This window comes from Orycteropus afer, unplaced genomic scaffold (assembly GCF_000298275.1).
Source record: "Orycteropus afer afer isolate SDZICR_OR568_19922 unplaced genomic scaffold, OryAfe1.0 scaffold00238, whole genome shotgun sequence".
NCBI lineage: Eukaryota > Metazoa > Chordata > Mammalia > Tubulidentata > Orycteropodidae > Orycteropus > Orycteropus afer.
In genome coordinates this window covers 5,220,000-5,233,831 of record NW_006921825.1, presented here as the reverse complement: position 1 = coordinate 5,233,831, position 13,832 = coordinate 5,220,000, and the positions used below count along the sequence as shown (strand labels likewise).

At 35.8% G+C, this 13,832-nt stretch overlaps 1 protein-coding gene across 1 annotated transcript in view; it reads left to right on the top strand.

Annotated features, from left to right (window-relative positions):
- The window catches only part of JAKMIP2 (janus kinase and microtubule interacting protein 2), an 85,795-nt gene that overhangs the window by 48,805 nt on the left and 23,158 nt on the right, over positions 1-13,832 (top strand). Inside the window, exons 10-15 of the mRNA XM_007949133.2 lie at positions 5,295-5,378; positions 6,049-6,111; positions 8,799-8,897; positions 10,368-10,466; positions 12,559-12,612; positions 13,633-13,698. Coding sequence (XP_007947324.1) covers positions 5,295-5,378; positions 6,049-6,111; positions 8,799-8,897; positions 10,368-10,466; positions 12,559-12,612; positions 13,633-13,698 — 465 coding nt within the window. The remainder of the gene's footprint in view (positions 1-5,294; positions 5,379-6,048; positions 6,112-8,798; positions 8,898-10,367; positions 10,467-12,558; positions 12,613-13,632; positions 13,699-13,832) is intronic.

The following is a 13,832-nucleotide window of genomic DNA, read 5'->3' as shown; positions in this document are numbered from 1 at the left end:
GGCTCCAGAGTTTTGACCACCACGTCATAGCTATGTCCTGGGTTAATTTACATAGAGTGAGATGAGGGCATGACTACCTGGTGATTTTCTCCCACTTTGTCTTTTGGAGGGTGCAGTATACTAAGGAGTGTTATAGGAACTCCTGTTAGCTATTTAGTGAAAAAAGACAGATTTTACAGTTATATACTTTTAAATGGTAACATATGCACACATAAGTGAGTAAATATGTGTTTTGGTTACCTAGTGCCACTCTGACAAGAATATACCACACATGGGATGTCCTTAACAAACAGGAGTTTATTCTCTTACAGTTTGGAGGCTTTAAGTCCAAGTTCAAAGTGTCAGTCTCTAAGGGCTGGGTGAAAGCCCCTCAGCCTTGGACTTTAGCTCTGCCTCCAGCTCCTGGCCCACTGAAGCTAGAGGGTTTTCTTCACTCATACAGTTGCTGGCTGCTGAGGCTGCCAAGCCCAACATTGACAAGTAAAAAGACACAGTCCTGATATTACCAAATTACATGGCAGGCCATTAATTCAAGTTCATTTTAAGTCCCAAAGTCATCAGAGCATGGTAGGCTACTGAATAATGACATGGCTACATGCAGGGTTCAAGGTGCCATAAGCTAGAGACCATTCCCAAAGTTGCTTCTTATATACGGGAAGCAGACAATATCCCAAAAGCAGCTACTCAGCTGCTCCTTGTGGTAGGTCTCACCCTGGAGTTGATTGCCAGTTTCATCATGGGGAATAACTACCACCAGCTGCCCAGCCACTCAACCAGGTTGACACACAAACATTACCACCACAATATGTTAAAAAAGAAATTCAGTGATTTGGAATAAACAGACAAGCAATCATTCAAGATTTCTCTGAAACAGTTATACATGTGTCCCTTCATGTTTATGGTTTAATAGAATATTGTAATATTTTTGGTTTTCATTCTCAGCATTTCTTAAGCATTCTTACCAATGTAGCATTGGACAGCTAAAATAATAGCATATGACTTGTTTTTTGCAGAAGCAGTAACAGACAAACCAGTATTCTTTTTCGCATTTGTTTTCCCCATCTGAACAATATAATATAACAATACTATAACATTATAGCATTAAGAAAACAGTATAAAACTTGGTCATTAAAGTAGAAAAAATCTGAACAAAATAGACTAACACAAATCAAGATGTTAGGAAAAAACAAATTCTAAAAAAAAAAAAAAAAATAAAAGAGCTAAAATAGATAATATAGATGAAAGATCATCAGTTTAAATATTAATAAAACAGAAAAGTTCTGGGAAGATAAAGAAACATGGAAAAGATGCAAAAATATTAGTAATGGAAAGAGTACTGTAACTCCTAAAATAATAGGGTTATTTTAAAGGCAGAATATTGTAAAAAGCTTTAATTCATAAAATTGGGACTATAAATAGATAGCTAATTTCTAAAATAATCTAACTTGAAAAAAAATAAATTTAAAAAATAACTTAATACTTTGAATGGACCTATAACAATTAAATCAGTTTAACCATTAGATAGATATCTGCCACAAAATAAATTCCATTCCCAGAGAGTTTTATAGTTGAGTTCTGCCAAATATTCTAGGAGCAGACAATATTGATATTATACAAAAAACTCAATCCCAAACCCATTGGCATTGAGTAGATTCCATCTCATAGCAACCCTATAGGACAGAGTAGAATCGCCCCATACAGTTTCCAAGGCTGTAAATCTTTTCAGAAACAGAAAGCCTCACCTTTCTCCCACAGATCAGCTAGTGAGTTCGAATAGTCAACCTTTTGGTTTGCAGCCGACTGCTTTAACTACTGCTTTAGCCACCATGTATTATACAAAATATCCCTATTAATAAAAATATAAGGGAAGAGACTATATTTCCCACTTTATTTTATAAAGCAAGTATAAATTGGATATAAAAACTACAAATGGAGAGTACAGTGATGATTATAGATCAACTTTACTTATGAATATAGATGCATAAATACGAAAGAAAATATTAACATGTGAAATCTATTAATGTATATTTATACACACACCATGTCCAAGTTTGGATTTTCCTAAAAATGCAAATATGATTCAACATTCAGTAATTAATAATGTAAATTCACTTTAATTTACTAAATGGTGAAACTATATAATTATTTTGATGCAATAAATATATAGAGGAGAGTCAGCATCCACTCAAAACTTAAAGAAATATTGCCAAAATTAAGAGTAGACTGTTTTTCTAAGCTAATACATTTAAGTATATTAAATGGTCCATACATGTATTCTCCTTAAATCAAGAATAAGAAAAGAATACCTGTAACTGCCCATTTTATTCAACCCTATATTAATGGGCAATCCAAATCATAAGGCAAGAAAAGATATGTATAAGGGCAGGAAAGAAAAAGCTATTTTTTCACAGAAAATATAATTGCATATGTAAAGAATGCAAGATAATCTAAAAAAAAAGTACAAGATAATGAGAATAAATAACACAACATATCAAGTTTGCTCATAAGATCAATGTAAAAACTGTTTACATACACACATTGATACAAACATACATATACACATAGTTCACAGGTAGATAGATATAGAGGGATGGATATATGATACCAAAGAATAAATTTAAGAGAAGTACAATATTTTGTAGAGAAAACTGACCTAACAGAAAGTTAGCAAATTGATATAAAAGACAATTTACTGAAGAGGCTGATAAGCATATGAAAATACTCATGTTTACTAATTATCAAGGAAACTAAAATAGCAATGAAATATTATTTTACACTCAGCAAATTTCTATCACATTGGCAGAAAATACCATACCTGACAATATTAAGTTTTGGAGAGGACATTGTGTTTTCAGGGTTTTGTTTTTATATTATACATGACTGCAAGAATTATAAGTTCTTTCGTCTATTTTGGAGAGTGGCTTTATTTGATCATAAAGTTGAAAGTGTAGATATATGATGACCTAGCATTTTCTTGCCTAGAATGTACCCTAGAGAAACTGTTACATACATAACATGGACATGTTCAAGAATGTACATTGAAGCCTGTTATATAATAGCAATAGTAATGCAAATTATGTTAATGACCCTCAATGGGATAGATTGACACAGTGTCTGCAAAAATGGGCTCTAGCATGGCAATGGTTGTGAGAATGGCACAAAATCCGGTAGTATTTCATTCCGTCATACACAGGGTCACAATGAGTTGGAGTTGACTCAATGGTACCTAACAACAACACAAGAGAATGAATAATTTGTGATAGCTTCATACAGTAGAGGAGTTGTTGGGTAGAAATAGTGGTGCAAGTGATTAACACATTTAGCTGCTGACCAAAAGGTTGGAAGATGGAGTCTATCCAGAGGTGCCTCAGAAGGGAAGCTTTAGGATCTAATTTTAAATCATCAACCATTAAAACCTGATAAAGCCTAGTTCCACTCTGATACACATGAAGTTGCCATGAGTCAAAATTGACAAAATGGCAACTGGTTGTTGTTTTTTTTTTTTCTTGTTTTTGGGACTTTATTTTTTCATATTCAATAGAACATCAAATGGCAGTTAAATAATTGTACTAGAGCTAAATATAGGAGCTCTAGTAGCATAGTGCCTAAGGCACTTGACTGCTAACCAGAAGGCTGACGGTTCAAACCCACCAGCCACTCCTCGGAAGGAAGGTTGGGCAATCCTACTTCCGTAGTGATACTGCCTCGGAAACCCAAGGAGGGGTCGCTACGAGTCAGGGCCGACTCGACGGCAAATAACAACAATAACAACAAGAGCTAAATATATCAATGGAGATAAATCTAAAGAATTTATCTCAAAGAATATGTTCTTGAATAAAACCAGTAACTCATCATATAGAGTAAGATTTAAGAAATGCAATAATTTATATATACTTAATTGTGTACCCCCCACACACACATATGTAATTTAATGGCTACACACATATACATGTATCATGCACAGAAAAGATGAACATCCAATTGAGGAATGTGGGTAACTTTGTGAAGGAATGGACACAACTTCTAAAGTTGTGGGGCTTTTAACTGTATTTGACTTGTAACTGTATTTGAAGATAATGCATATAATATAAATAGCATATAAATTTGGAAATATGTTAAGCTTTTACAGAACAGGCTGTTTCATATGTTGTTGTTGTTGTTATGTGCCGTCGAGTCAGACCCGACCCGTAGCAACCCCTCCTTGGGTTTCCTAGGCGGTATCACTACGGAAGTAGATTGCCCAACCTTCCTTCCAAGGAGTGGCTGGTGGGTTTGAACCACCACCTGGTTAGCAGTCAAGTGTCTTAGGCACTATGCTACCAGAGCTCCTGTTGCGTATATAGGTTAGTTATATTATTTTTGTATTTCTGTTTATTTGAGTTACTTCATTTGAACAGTATCAAAATGTAGTGCTTGAAATGATGCTAAAAGTCATGCTGCTTATTATCTAAGGAGGATGATATATGTATTATCACTGTATTTTAATGTGTCCTACATATTTAAACTCGAGAGTGGTAGAGACAATAAAGGCTCTGTAACTTCAGGAAATATTACTCAAACCTACTTGGGCTTGTTGGTCTGGTTGATGATCTCCAAACTCAGTGGTTTCAGAAGGACATGTTCAAGAATTCATAGATGTCTGAAATTATCATGAACTGGAATGGGTGGGAAAGGTGAAGTAGGGAGTACAAAGTGGGCTGTGAGAATATGGGAAAATTTTGGAGAGATAAAATAAAATGAGTCACTCTAGAAGAGGAATTGCTTCAAAGAGAGATGTGGAGCAATGAAATATTTAGGAAAGAAGGAGATCTCCAGAAGATAAGGGGTGTACATTATGTTGGAATGAATAGTTTGGAAACATAATGGAAGCTTGCAAGCGCCAAGCTAAGGAGTTTGAACTTCAGGCTGATGGTAAAGGGAGCCCGTGAATATTTACAGAAGAATTTGGATCACAAAGATAGTTTACAAAGATTCTATTATCATAGGAAAGTTCCCTTTTCTCTTTCTTGGTTAAAATTCTAAGAATATGCCCAAACCCACTGCCATCTAGTCAAGTCCATCTCACAGCAACTCTGCAGGACAGAATAGAACTGCCCCACAGGGATTCCAAGGCTGTAATCTTTATGGAAACAGACTGTCACATCTTTCTTCTATGGAGCAGCTGGTGGATTTGAACCACCACCCTTTTGGTTAGCAGCCAAGTGCTTTAACCATTGTGCCACTGGGGACATACAGAGGAGGAGGGGAAAGCATTATCATTTTCTTGTTAAGTTCTGGAATTTTGATTTCACCAGGCCCAAGAACAGCTTCAAGCAGAGGTGCTAAGATATAAAGCCAAAATTGAAGATCTGGAAGCAACTCTGGCTCAGAAAGGGCAGGTAGGCATTTGGCTGCTAGAACTTCAACAGACAGAGACAATGCAATCTCACCTTCCTGTAGATCACTCTGTGCACGGGGCAATACCCAGGACTCGGCTTGCCTCTCCACAGGGACCTTTTCCAACTCTATTAGAATGTTCAACTCTGGTTCTGTCCCTTGTGGTTATCAGAGTATGAACCTAGCCACAACAGTGAATGAGGTTGGACTAGCAAGGGAAGGCCAGAAGAGCCCTGAACAAATAGCATAGAATTGTCTAAACTGCTAAGACAAGGACCCACCCCTCCAGCTGCATTCTTTGCCTCTATGCTACATTTATGGTTCTGCATTTTAATGTTTTCCATCCATATGTATCTAGCCTGTGTGCATTCTGACCCTTTTCACTTCTTGCCTGTGTGGTCACTTCTGAGTCCCCAGAAGGCTGGTCCTGGATTTTTCAGACTGGAAAAGGCAGAGATAGTGAGTGACAATGAAAAGGGGGTTAAATTTTCCTGGCAACTTTGGCCCCAGTATTTTGGAAGAAGGAACCAGAAGGGGTGCGTATCTTTTGCCAGTCATTGATAGGCAAGCAAACTGGGTGAAAAGAAGACAGCTCTGGCAAAGTGGTTTGACGACACATGCTCTTTCATGCCACTCTGAAATGCTGACTGCGCAATATTCTTTGTCAAACAGGATTCACACTGGGTAGAAGATAAACAACTTTTCATTAAGAGAAACCAGGAGCTTTTAGAAAAGGTATGTTGGGCGCAACACCCTAGTGGGACAGAAGAGAAAATGATGAGAGATCCAGGAGCAGCAGGGGGTGTGCTCAGGAGTGGCACAGGGCCAGGGGAAGGGGAGGCTTTTCCAGCACTGCACTCTCCTTGCTACGTGCTCAACCGCATCCCTATCACCACCATCACCATCAGTTAAGTGGCACGTGTGCATGGCTCTGTGCTGGGCGTTGTGCAGACTTGAAAGGATGTGATCGCTGAAACTGATGAATTTGTTGACCATATGTATATATATACTGTATATCTATTGTACATGTATATATACACACAACCACACACACACGCACACATGCTATGTTGTTGTCCATCGGCAAAAAATGCTTTATGAATAGGACTTGGTATTTTGTGAAAGGAAGTGACAGACTATGGCCCCAAGACCATGCTGCAATCTAGCATAGACTGTGTTCTCATTTCTAATCTTTGTGATAAGTATGGCTATTTATATGTATTTTTTTCATTTAAAAAAATTTAGTTATGTCCAAGGCACAAAACATTTCCAGGAAGTTTTCCAACAAAATAATATACTGAAGCAGGATGTAGGTCCAATAAATAAAAATATAATTTTGGTTATCTGAACACAGGCATTAGATTTGGGCAACTAAACATCACATATTAGGTAGTTTCAAGGGTGACTTTCCTTTGGTATCTACTTTCCACAGATTAAGTGAAAGGTTACAAAATAATTTTATATTCTCATTGATAAAAACAGAATTTGAAAGCTCATTTTGATAAGGGAAATAATTCTGTAGGTCAATCCAAATATATGCATTATTTTAGGTTTATTTATATCAATATCTTCTACCTTTGACAAATAATAATAATTTTTTTAAAAAAATTAACCACCACAACTTCAAAGGTGTGAAGAGGGGAAAAAAAAAAGACTGAGTTCCCTCTTTCTAGTCAGGCAAAGTTACGACATACTCCTTCACCCTCCACATGATACAAAACAGAGCTGATGTGGGTGAGGAGCCAAAGTCGATATTCCAGCATTAAGTACTTGTATTCTTGGGAAGGGTAAGGGTTCCTGTAAAGAAACTGCATCAGGCATTGATTAATTGCAGTACAGGAATCACTGATATAATCGCTGCTCCTAAACACCAGAACCAGCAATCTTCCCCAAATATCCCATCCCTGATGCTGACCTAAGATCCTAGAGAGTAGAATGTCCTTTGTGATCTAAGTCAACTTCTAAAAACTTTTCAAAGTTCACTAGACCTCAAATGTCTGATGTAAAAATATTGAATTGACTACATTAATTAACATCACCTAATTTTGTGCTATTTCCCCACCTTTATTATGAGTTATCTTACATTATGAGGTTATGAGAAAAATAGGATTTTTATTGTCTCAGAGATTCTACAGTGGTTAAGTGATAGTTTCTTTCTCTCTCTATTTTTTTTCTTTTCTTTTAACTTTATATTGTGATTTGGGCGAAAGTATATAGTATGCTTCTTTATCGTGTAAGGAGTAATCCTCATATGTCCCCATATGTCTGATTTCCTTTAGTTTTAATATCTTTTGGCTAGAAGAATTTTTGAGCATGAGTACAAGGAGAATAGAACTGAAAATAAACAAATATTTGTGGAAGTAAAATTCATCCTATTTTATATCTTACATACCTCTGATAAATATCATTTCTCAATTGAAGGTTTTCAAGTTACTCTGCATAAGACCTACCTAATATTAAAGGCAGCCTAAATCCTATAAAATTCATGAAAATTTTCTGATCCCTTATAATCTAAAGACAAATTAGGCATAAACTCGGTCTACAGGGGGAGGTACACTTGTATGCCACTAACTTAACTCCAGGCTTTACCAATGTGCATTTTATACTAGAGATGCAAAGTCCTGTAGGAAAACAGAAGGAAGAGGTGTCATTTCTGAATGAGTAGACAGCAAAGATTCTTATAGTAGGAAACATTAGAGCTTTGCTTTCAAAGATCTATAGGACTTACTTATATTAAAAGAATAGGAGGGGAAAAAAAGGGGGGGATAGGAAGGGAGCCCTTTTCAGACAGAGATGAGCAGGTATATAGCTCGTGGGTAGTCAGTCTATAGTGTAGATCAGGATTACTAACCTCTAGTGTATGCATGAAGGCCTGTGAGTGTATGAGTGTGTAGAGAAGAAAATGATAACATTTGAAACTGGAAACCAGATTATTAAGGCTTTTAATACCATATTAAGGAGTTTGGCTTTATTCCATAGGTAATTGAAAGTCATCAATGTTTTGCATAGGATTAGAGATATTTTTTAAAAAACTAATTTCTGATTATTTGTAACTTTAGAATATTCCCAAATAAGAGGTGTTAATCTCCTCTTTGTATACTTTTAAATCTCTTTCCAGTACACTGTCCCCAACCCACCACAAGGGCGTAGTCAAGTACTCTTAGAGTCACTATTCCCAGAATCTCTAGAAATTATCCCAGTGGATGAAGATGTCCTCCTGCATTTTCCTTTCTGACCAGAACTCAGACAAAGCATACCTAGAAAGAAAGCCAAAGACTTACTGTATTCATGTGTACTTTGGATTTTTTTTTCATAGTCTAGATGATTTATTCAGTGAGTAAATGAATGTTATCCATGCTTGCTTTGCAAAGTTGTAGGTTCTTTTTCCAATGCTCACCTAACATAAGGATTTACTTTATTAGATAGAAAAGCAGGAGGCAGAAAATCACCGGTTACAGCAGGAACTGCAGGATGCCAGAGACCAGAATGAGCTGCTGGAGTTTCGAAACCTAGAGCTAGAAGTAAGGAAATGATAATCATCATCATCATCATCATCATCATCATCATTATAGCCCTTAACCCGCAATGAGCACTTACTTACTTTGTGTTAGGTGCTGAACTATGCATTTCACATGCATATTGTTATTTGAACATAAGAGCCACTCTCAAGATTTGACAGATGAGGGAACTGATATCAAATAACTTGCCTGGTTCTCATGACTAGTAAGTGGAAAAACTTTGGTGTAACTCAGAATTGTCTGGTCAAAACCTGTACTTTCTATCACCACTACCTTTATGAACAAGAAAAATCCATGATTTTAAAAATAATTGAAATAATTGACTTCAAATCTCATTACTTTTAAATAATCATTCCAATCTTTCATTGAATTTTGACTCATCAAAAATATTACTTCAAAAATTTTGTTCCAATATGTGCTGTTGTTAAAAATATAGTAGATAGGCAGTCCCTGAGTTACAAACAAGATCTGAACAAGATCTGTTGCTAACTGTGTCTTTAAGTCATTAAGTCACATTTGTAGGTGAGTTGGAACTAGTGCATATCATTGTCAATGAGCCTTATTTTAGTGCAAGAGAAAGCTTGAAATCTTTTGAGTGTTTTAAGAGCTGAACACACAGCAAGTCAAGATGATTGTGATGAAGAATTTATTTTGAGTAGGGGTTGGTTCAGTCATTTCAAAGTGAAGTTAAATGCACGTAACATTGAAGGGCAAGTAGGAGTTGTCCGTAAGTCAGACTTTGTAACTTGGGGACTGCCATGGATTTATAAGTAAACTTTTTAGTTCATAGGGCCCATTAGGAACTATCTTGGTCAAGTTGATCAAATGTCAGCTTTTTTTTTTTTTTTTTTCCTTAAATATAGCCTTTAAATCAAATCAGATTTTGACTGTATCATCTAGAATCTGACTTGGGATCTGATTGAGCACATGTTGATATGTGAAGGAAAAGAAAACTTTCCATTTGATTTTTTAAATATTTTACCAACAATTTCTTCTTGAAGTTATTTCATATTAGGTCTGGATAAAGAGTTAGCACTTGGCATGTTAGGAGTGAAGAGGAGTAAGTCAACTTTTGTAGCCCACGTATCTAACTCATAAAGTTTGAGTGGATTGAATATGTAAAAGGCTGTTAGCTGCCATAAAACTTCATGGCAAGACCACTCTTTGCAATATCTGAAAGCTCTAAATATTCATACAGTTTAAATTGGAACTTCACTTCCTACATTTCTTGGATTAAAATTTGCAAGAGTGGATGACACCATCTATAAATTCTTCTCCCATACTTCTTAATTGACTAGTCAGTTCTTTTCCATTAAATTTAAGCATGAAACTCTTATTTTTTTTTTTTTTTTGCCAAATGACATATTGATAAACTGCTGAAATAGCATAAAGAGAATACACAACTGGTTTAGTGTTTGATCAGTTGTTGCTTTTTTTTTTTTAATTCCCATATATCCTTCACTGTATTTCAAGGAAAGAGAGAGACGATCCCCTCCATTTAATCTACAAATTCACCCATTCTCAGATGGTGTGAGTGCTCTACAGATCTACTGTATGAAAGAAGGTGTCAAGGTAGGCAGAGATTTGATTTTCATGTTGGTAGAAATTAGAAAAAACTTAGAATTGGACAGGTGGGAGGTTGGTCATTACTAATTTGTCTTTCAGTTAATGGATGTCATTTTGATACAAACTATTTAGGAAATAAAAATAGCTCTATCTATTGGAAAAAATCAATGGAACATGAACAAAATAAATGTGTGAGATGTGTGAATGGTCATAGCATAGAACCCAAGAAGCCATGATTATTTAGAATAGAGCAACGTAAAGAATAATGCAGACTCAAAAGATAAAGTAAGGTAATTGTTTTCTATTATTCAGGGGAAATGTTAAATAAATTCATTACTTCAAAAAAATATAACTTAGAGTCTTCCAGATAAAAAAAAGTAATTGTTTAATGCCATTGTGTGCAATTATATGTGCTATGGAGTTATACACATGAAATTTTAGAGGTAGAAAAGATAAGAGTTAAACCAAACCATACCAAACTCACCACCGTTAAGTCGATTGCAACTCATAGCAACCCCTCCTTGGGTTTCTGAGGCGGTATCACTACGGAAGTAGATTGCCCAGCCTTCCTTCCGAGGAGTGGCTAGTGGGTTTGAACCACCAGCCTTCTGATTAGCAGTCAAATGCCACCATCTCTTTTGGTAAATTTAATTTAGGAAGATTTTCTGTCCTGGAAAGACTTAGACTTTACAACATACTGCTTATTTAGACAATGTATCATTCTATCTTTAGTGATACTGGAATGCATTTTAAATATTAAGGTTTAATTCAGGTGGTTGTCTCTCCCAACAAATATATTGTACTTCAGAGAAATGAAATCCCATTGTGAAAATTTGTTCCAGAGAAAAAGCTAGAGAAGCCTCCTGCTGTCCCCTGTCTCCCCACTACACTCTGCATGGTCCTTCCTGCTCCCAATCTGAGCTGCAAACCCACTTGCTTTAGTTGCTTTTTCTTTACCTATGAGATGATTTAGACTTCCCCTCTCCTGGTGGTAGGGCTCTGCTATACTGCTGTTTGAAAAAGAGTAAGAGGAGAAAGCAATATATTAATGAGGTTAAAATAAAAGGGGGGGGGGTATAATCAAGTAATAAAATTGAACGACTTTGTCAATTAAATTAAACCACCTTTGTGGAGATAAACTTCTGGCCTCTTGAACTGCATGGAAATTTGTAAACCAAAGCAATTTTTGATACAGCTCTAAGTAAATGTAAAGCAACTTACTTTGCCTTTTCCTTAGATTTTTTTTTTTTCCTTAGATGCATCACATACAACCTCATCCAATGTGTGTAACTTATAGTCAAGGGAATTCTTTCAGATGGGGCTCAGCTACTTCAAACTCAATTAATATAGTAAAAATCACTTGTGTCCCATAGTATGCTATTAATGCCAATGCCAATCCCATCGAGTTGATTCTGACTCCTAGCAACCCTATAGGACAGAGTGGAACTGCCCCATAGGGTTTCCAAGGCTATAAATCTTTACAGGAGAGGACTACCACACCTTTCTCCCATGCATTGGCTAGTAGGTTTGATTCGTCACATTTTGGTTAGATTCTCAGTGCTTTAAACACTGTGCCACCAGAGATACTGAATCTAATGCCAAATACCTGAAAAAAAAAAAAGGAACTGTATTATACTTTTGTACATGGTAGTCAAAATTCAACCAGGTCAAAATCCCACTAATGAGAATGAATTTGATTCTTTATATTACTTCTCTTTATTCCTAAATCTTTCGTAATTTTTTTTTTAAAAAAAGATGATTATAAGAAAAAAAAAAAGTTACTGGGTATATTTTGATTCCTTTCTACATGCTAAAATTTTTCATACAATCTTTTTATCCTCGAGATCAGCCTATGAAGGAGGTATTTGTTATCTCCATTTTGCAAATGACAGTATTGAGCATGAACTTTTAATAGTTTTTGCATGAGTTCACACATTGTAAGAAGCAGAGTAGAAACTCAAAAGTAGATCTGCTTGATTGAAAGACAACCCAAGAAGTACAGGCCTTAAAAGGTCTTCAGTGACTTTGAGTTTTGGCACTGATAAGATGGTAGCCATATTTTTGTCTTTTATTTAAATGTATTGCTTTGATATTGCAGGATGTGAACATCCCAGATCTTATAAAGCAGCTTGATATCTTGGGTGATAACGGAGTAAGTAATGTATTTATATATGCAGTAAAGATGTGCATTTGCCTAAATAGGGGTAAGAAATACTGGGCAATTCATCATGTGTAAAATAAAAGCAAGTAAGATGCCATGGTCGCCTAAGGGTATAGCTCCCTGGAGGCAGTCTAGAGTTTGTCAAGCAAGTTGGCTAAAAAAGGGGTGTAAGAATATCTGTACGGTAGTGCCAGAAATGGGAAGTGGTAAAGTCCTTTTCATGAGCAGGTCTCAGGTCTGAATACTGACTGGCCACATGGGTGGTGATTAAAGCTAATTACCGTCTGACTGTTGTTGCTTGCAGGCATCCTGCATGAAATTAATCAGTCATGAAGTTGCAAATACTACTAAATAGTAGGGTTGGTGGCAGATTTTAAATCAATGAAAAGGCTCAAGCCTTTTCTTGCACTAAAGTAAGGCCAAATAAGAATGAACTTACCTACAATTTCTTAAAGACATAGTTAGGAACAGAACTCATTTGTAACCCAGACATTGATTGCAATGCTTTTTCTTTCAGAAAACACCTTCCAGGCAGGGTCAGAGTATATTAATTCAGCGGGATGACCACTCATTGAGATACTAGATAGTGGATGCACATAGGTCTCCAGGATTGAAGGAGTCACACCATTGTTTTCCTATGAAAAATTATCAAAGGATAAAACAGAACCAATTAAAATCACATCAAACTGCTATGAAGAGACTATTTTCTTTTGGTTTCTGCTTTTCTCATAACTTAATGATCAATTAAGTGTTCTTATAGTAAACAATAAAATCAAGTCAGTTTTAGATATATTTTAAAAATCACATTTAATATATATTTTAGGATTTTGAATTACTCTTTGTCAAGAATTATTACCAAACAGAGAGAATATTTATTACAGTCCCAAGAAGGTGTATAGAGGAGCCATGTCTGTGGCAGGCAGTTAGGAGTTTTTTTGCTAGTGTAAATAACATTATGAATGTCTTTAGCTTATTTCCTTTCCTTCTTTCCTTCTCTCACTATTTTTACAGAATTTACGAAATGAAGAACAAGTGGCTATAATTCAGGCCAGCACTGTGCTGTCTTTGGCAGAAAAGGTAATAAATCATATTATTAACACTTCATATTATTTCAGTATCTAGCTTGTTTAACACATAAAGAGCAGGGTAAGAGATAATGGCCATTTTCTTTGCACTTGACTTTGCATAATTGAATACATAATAAATGTTTT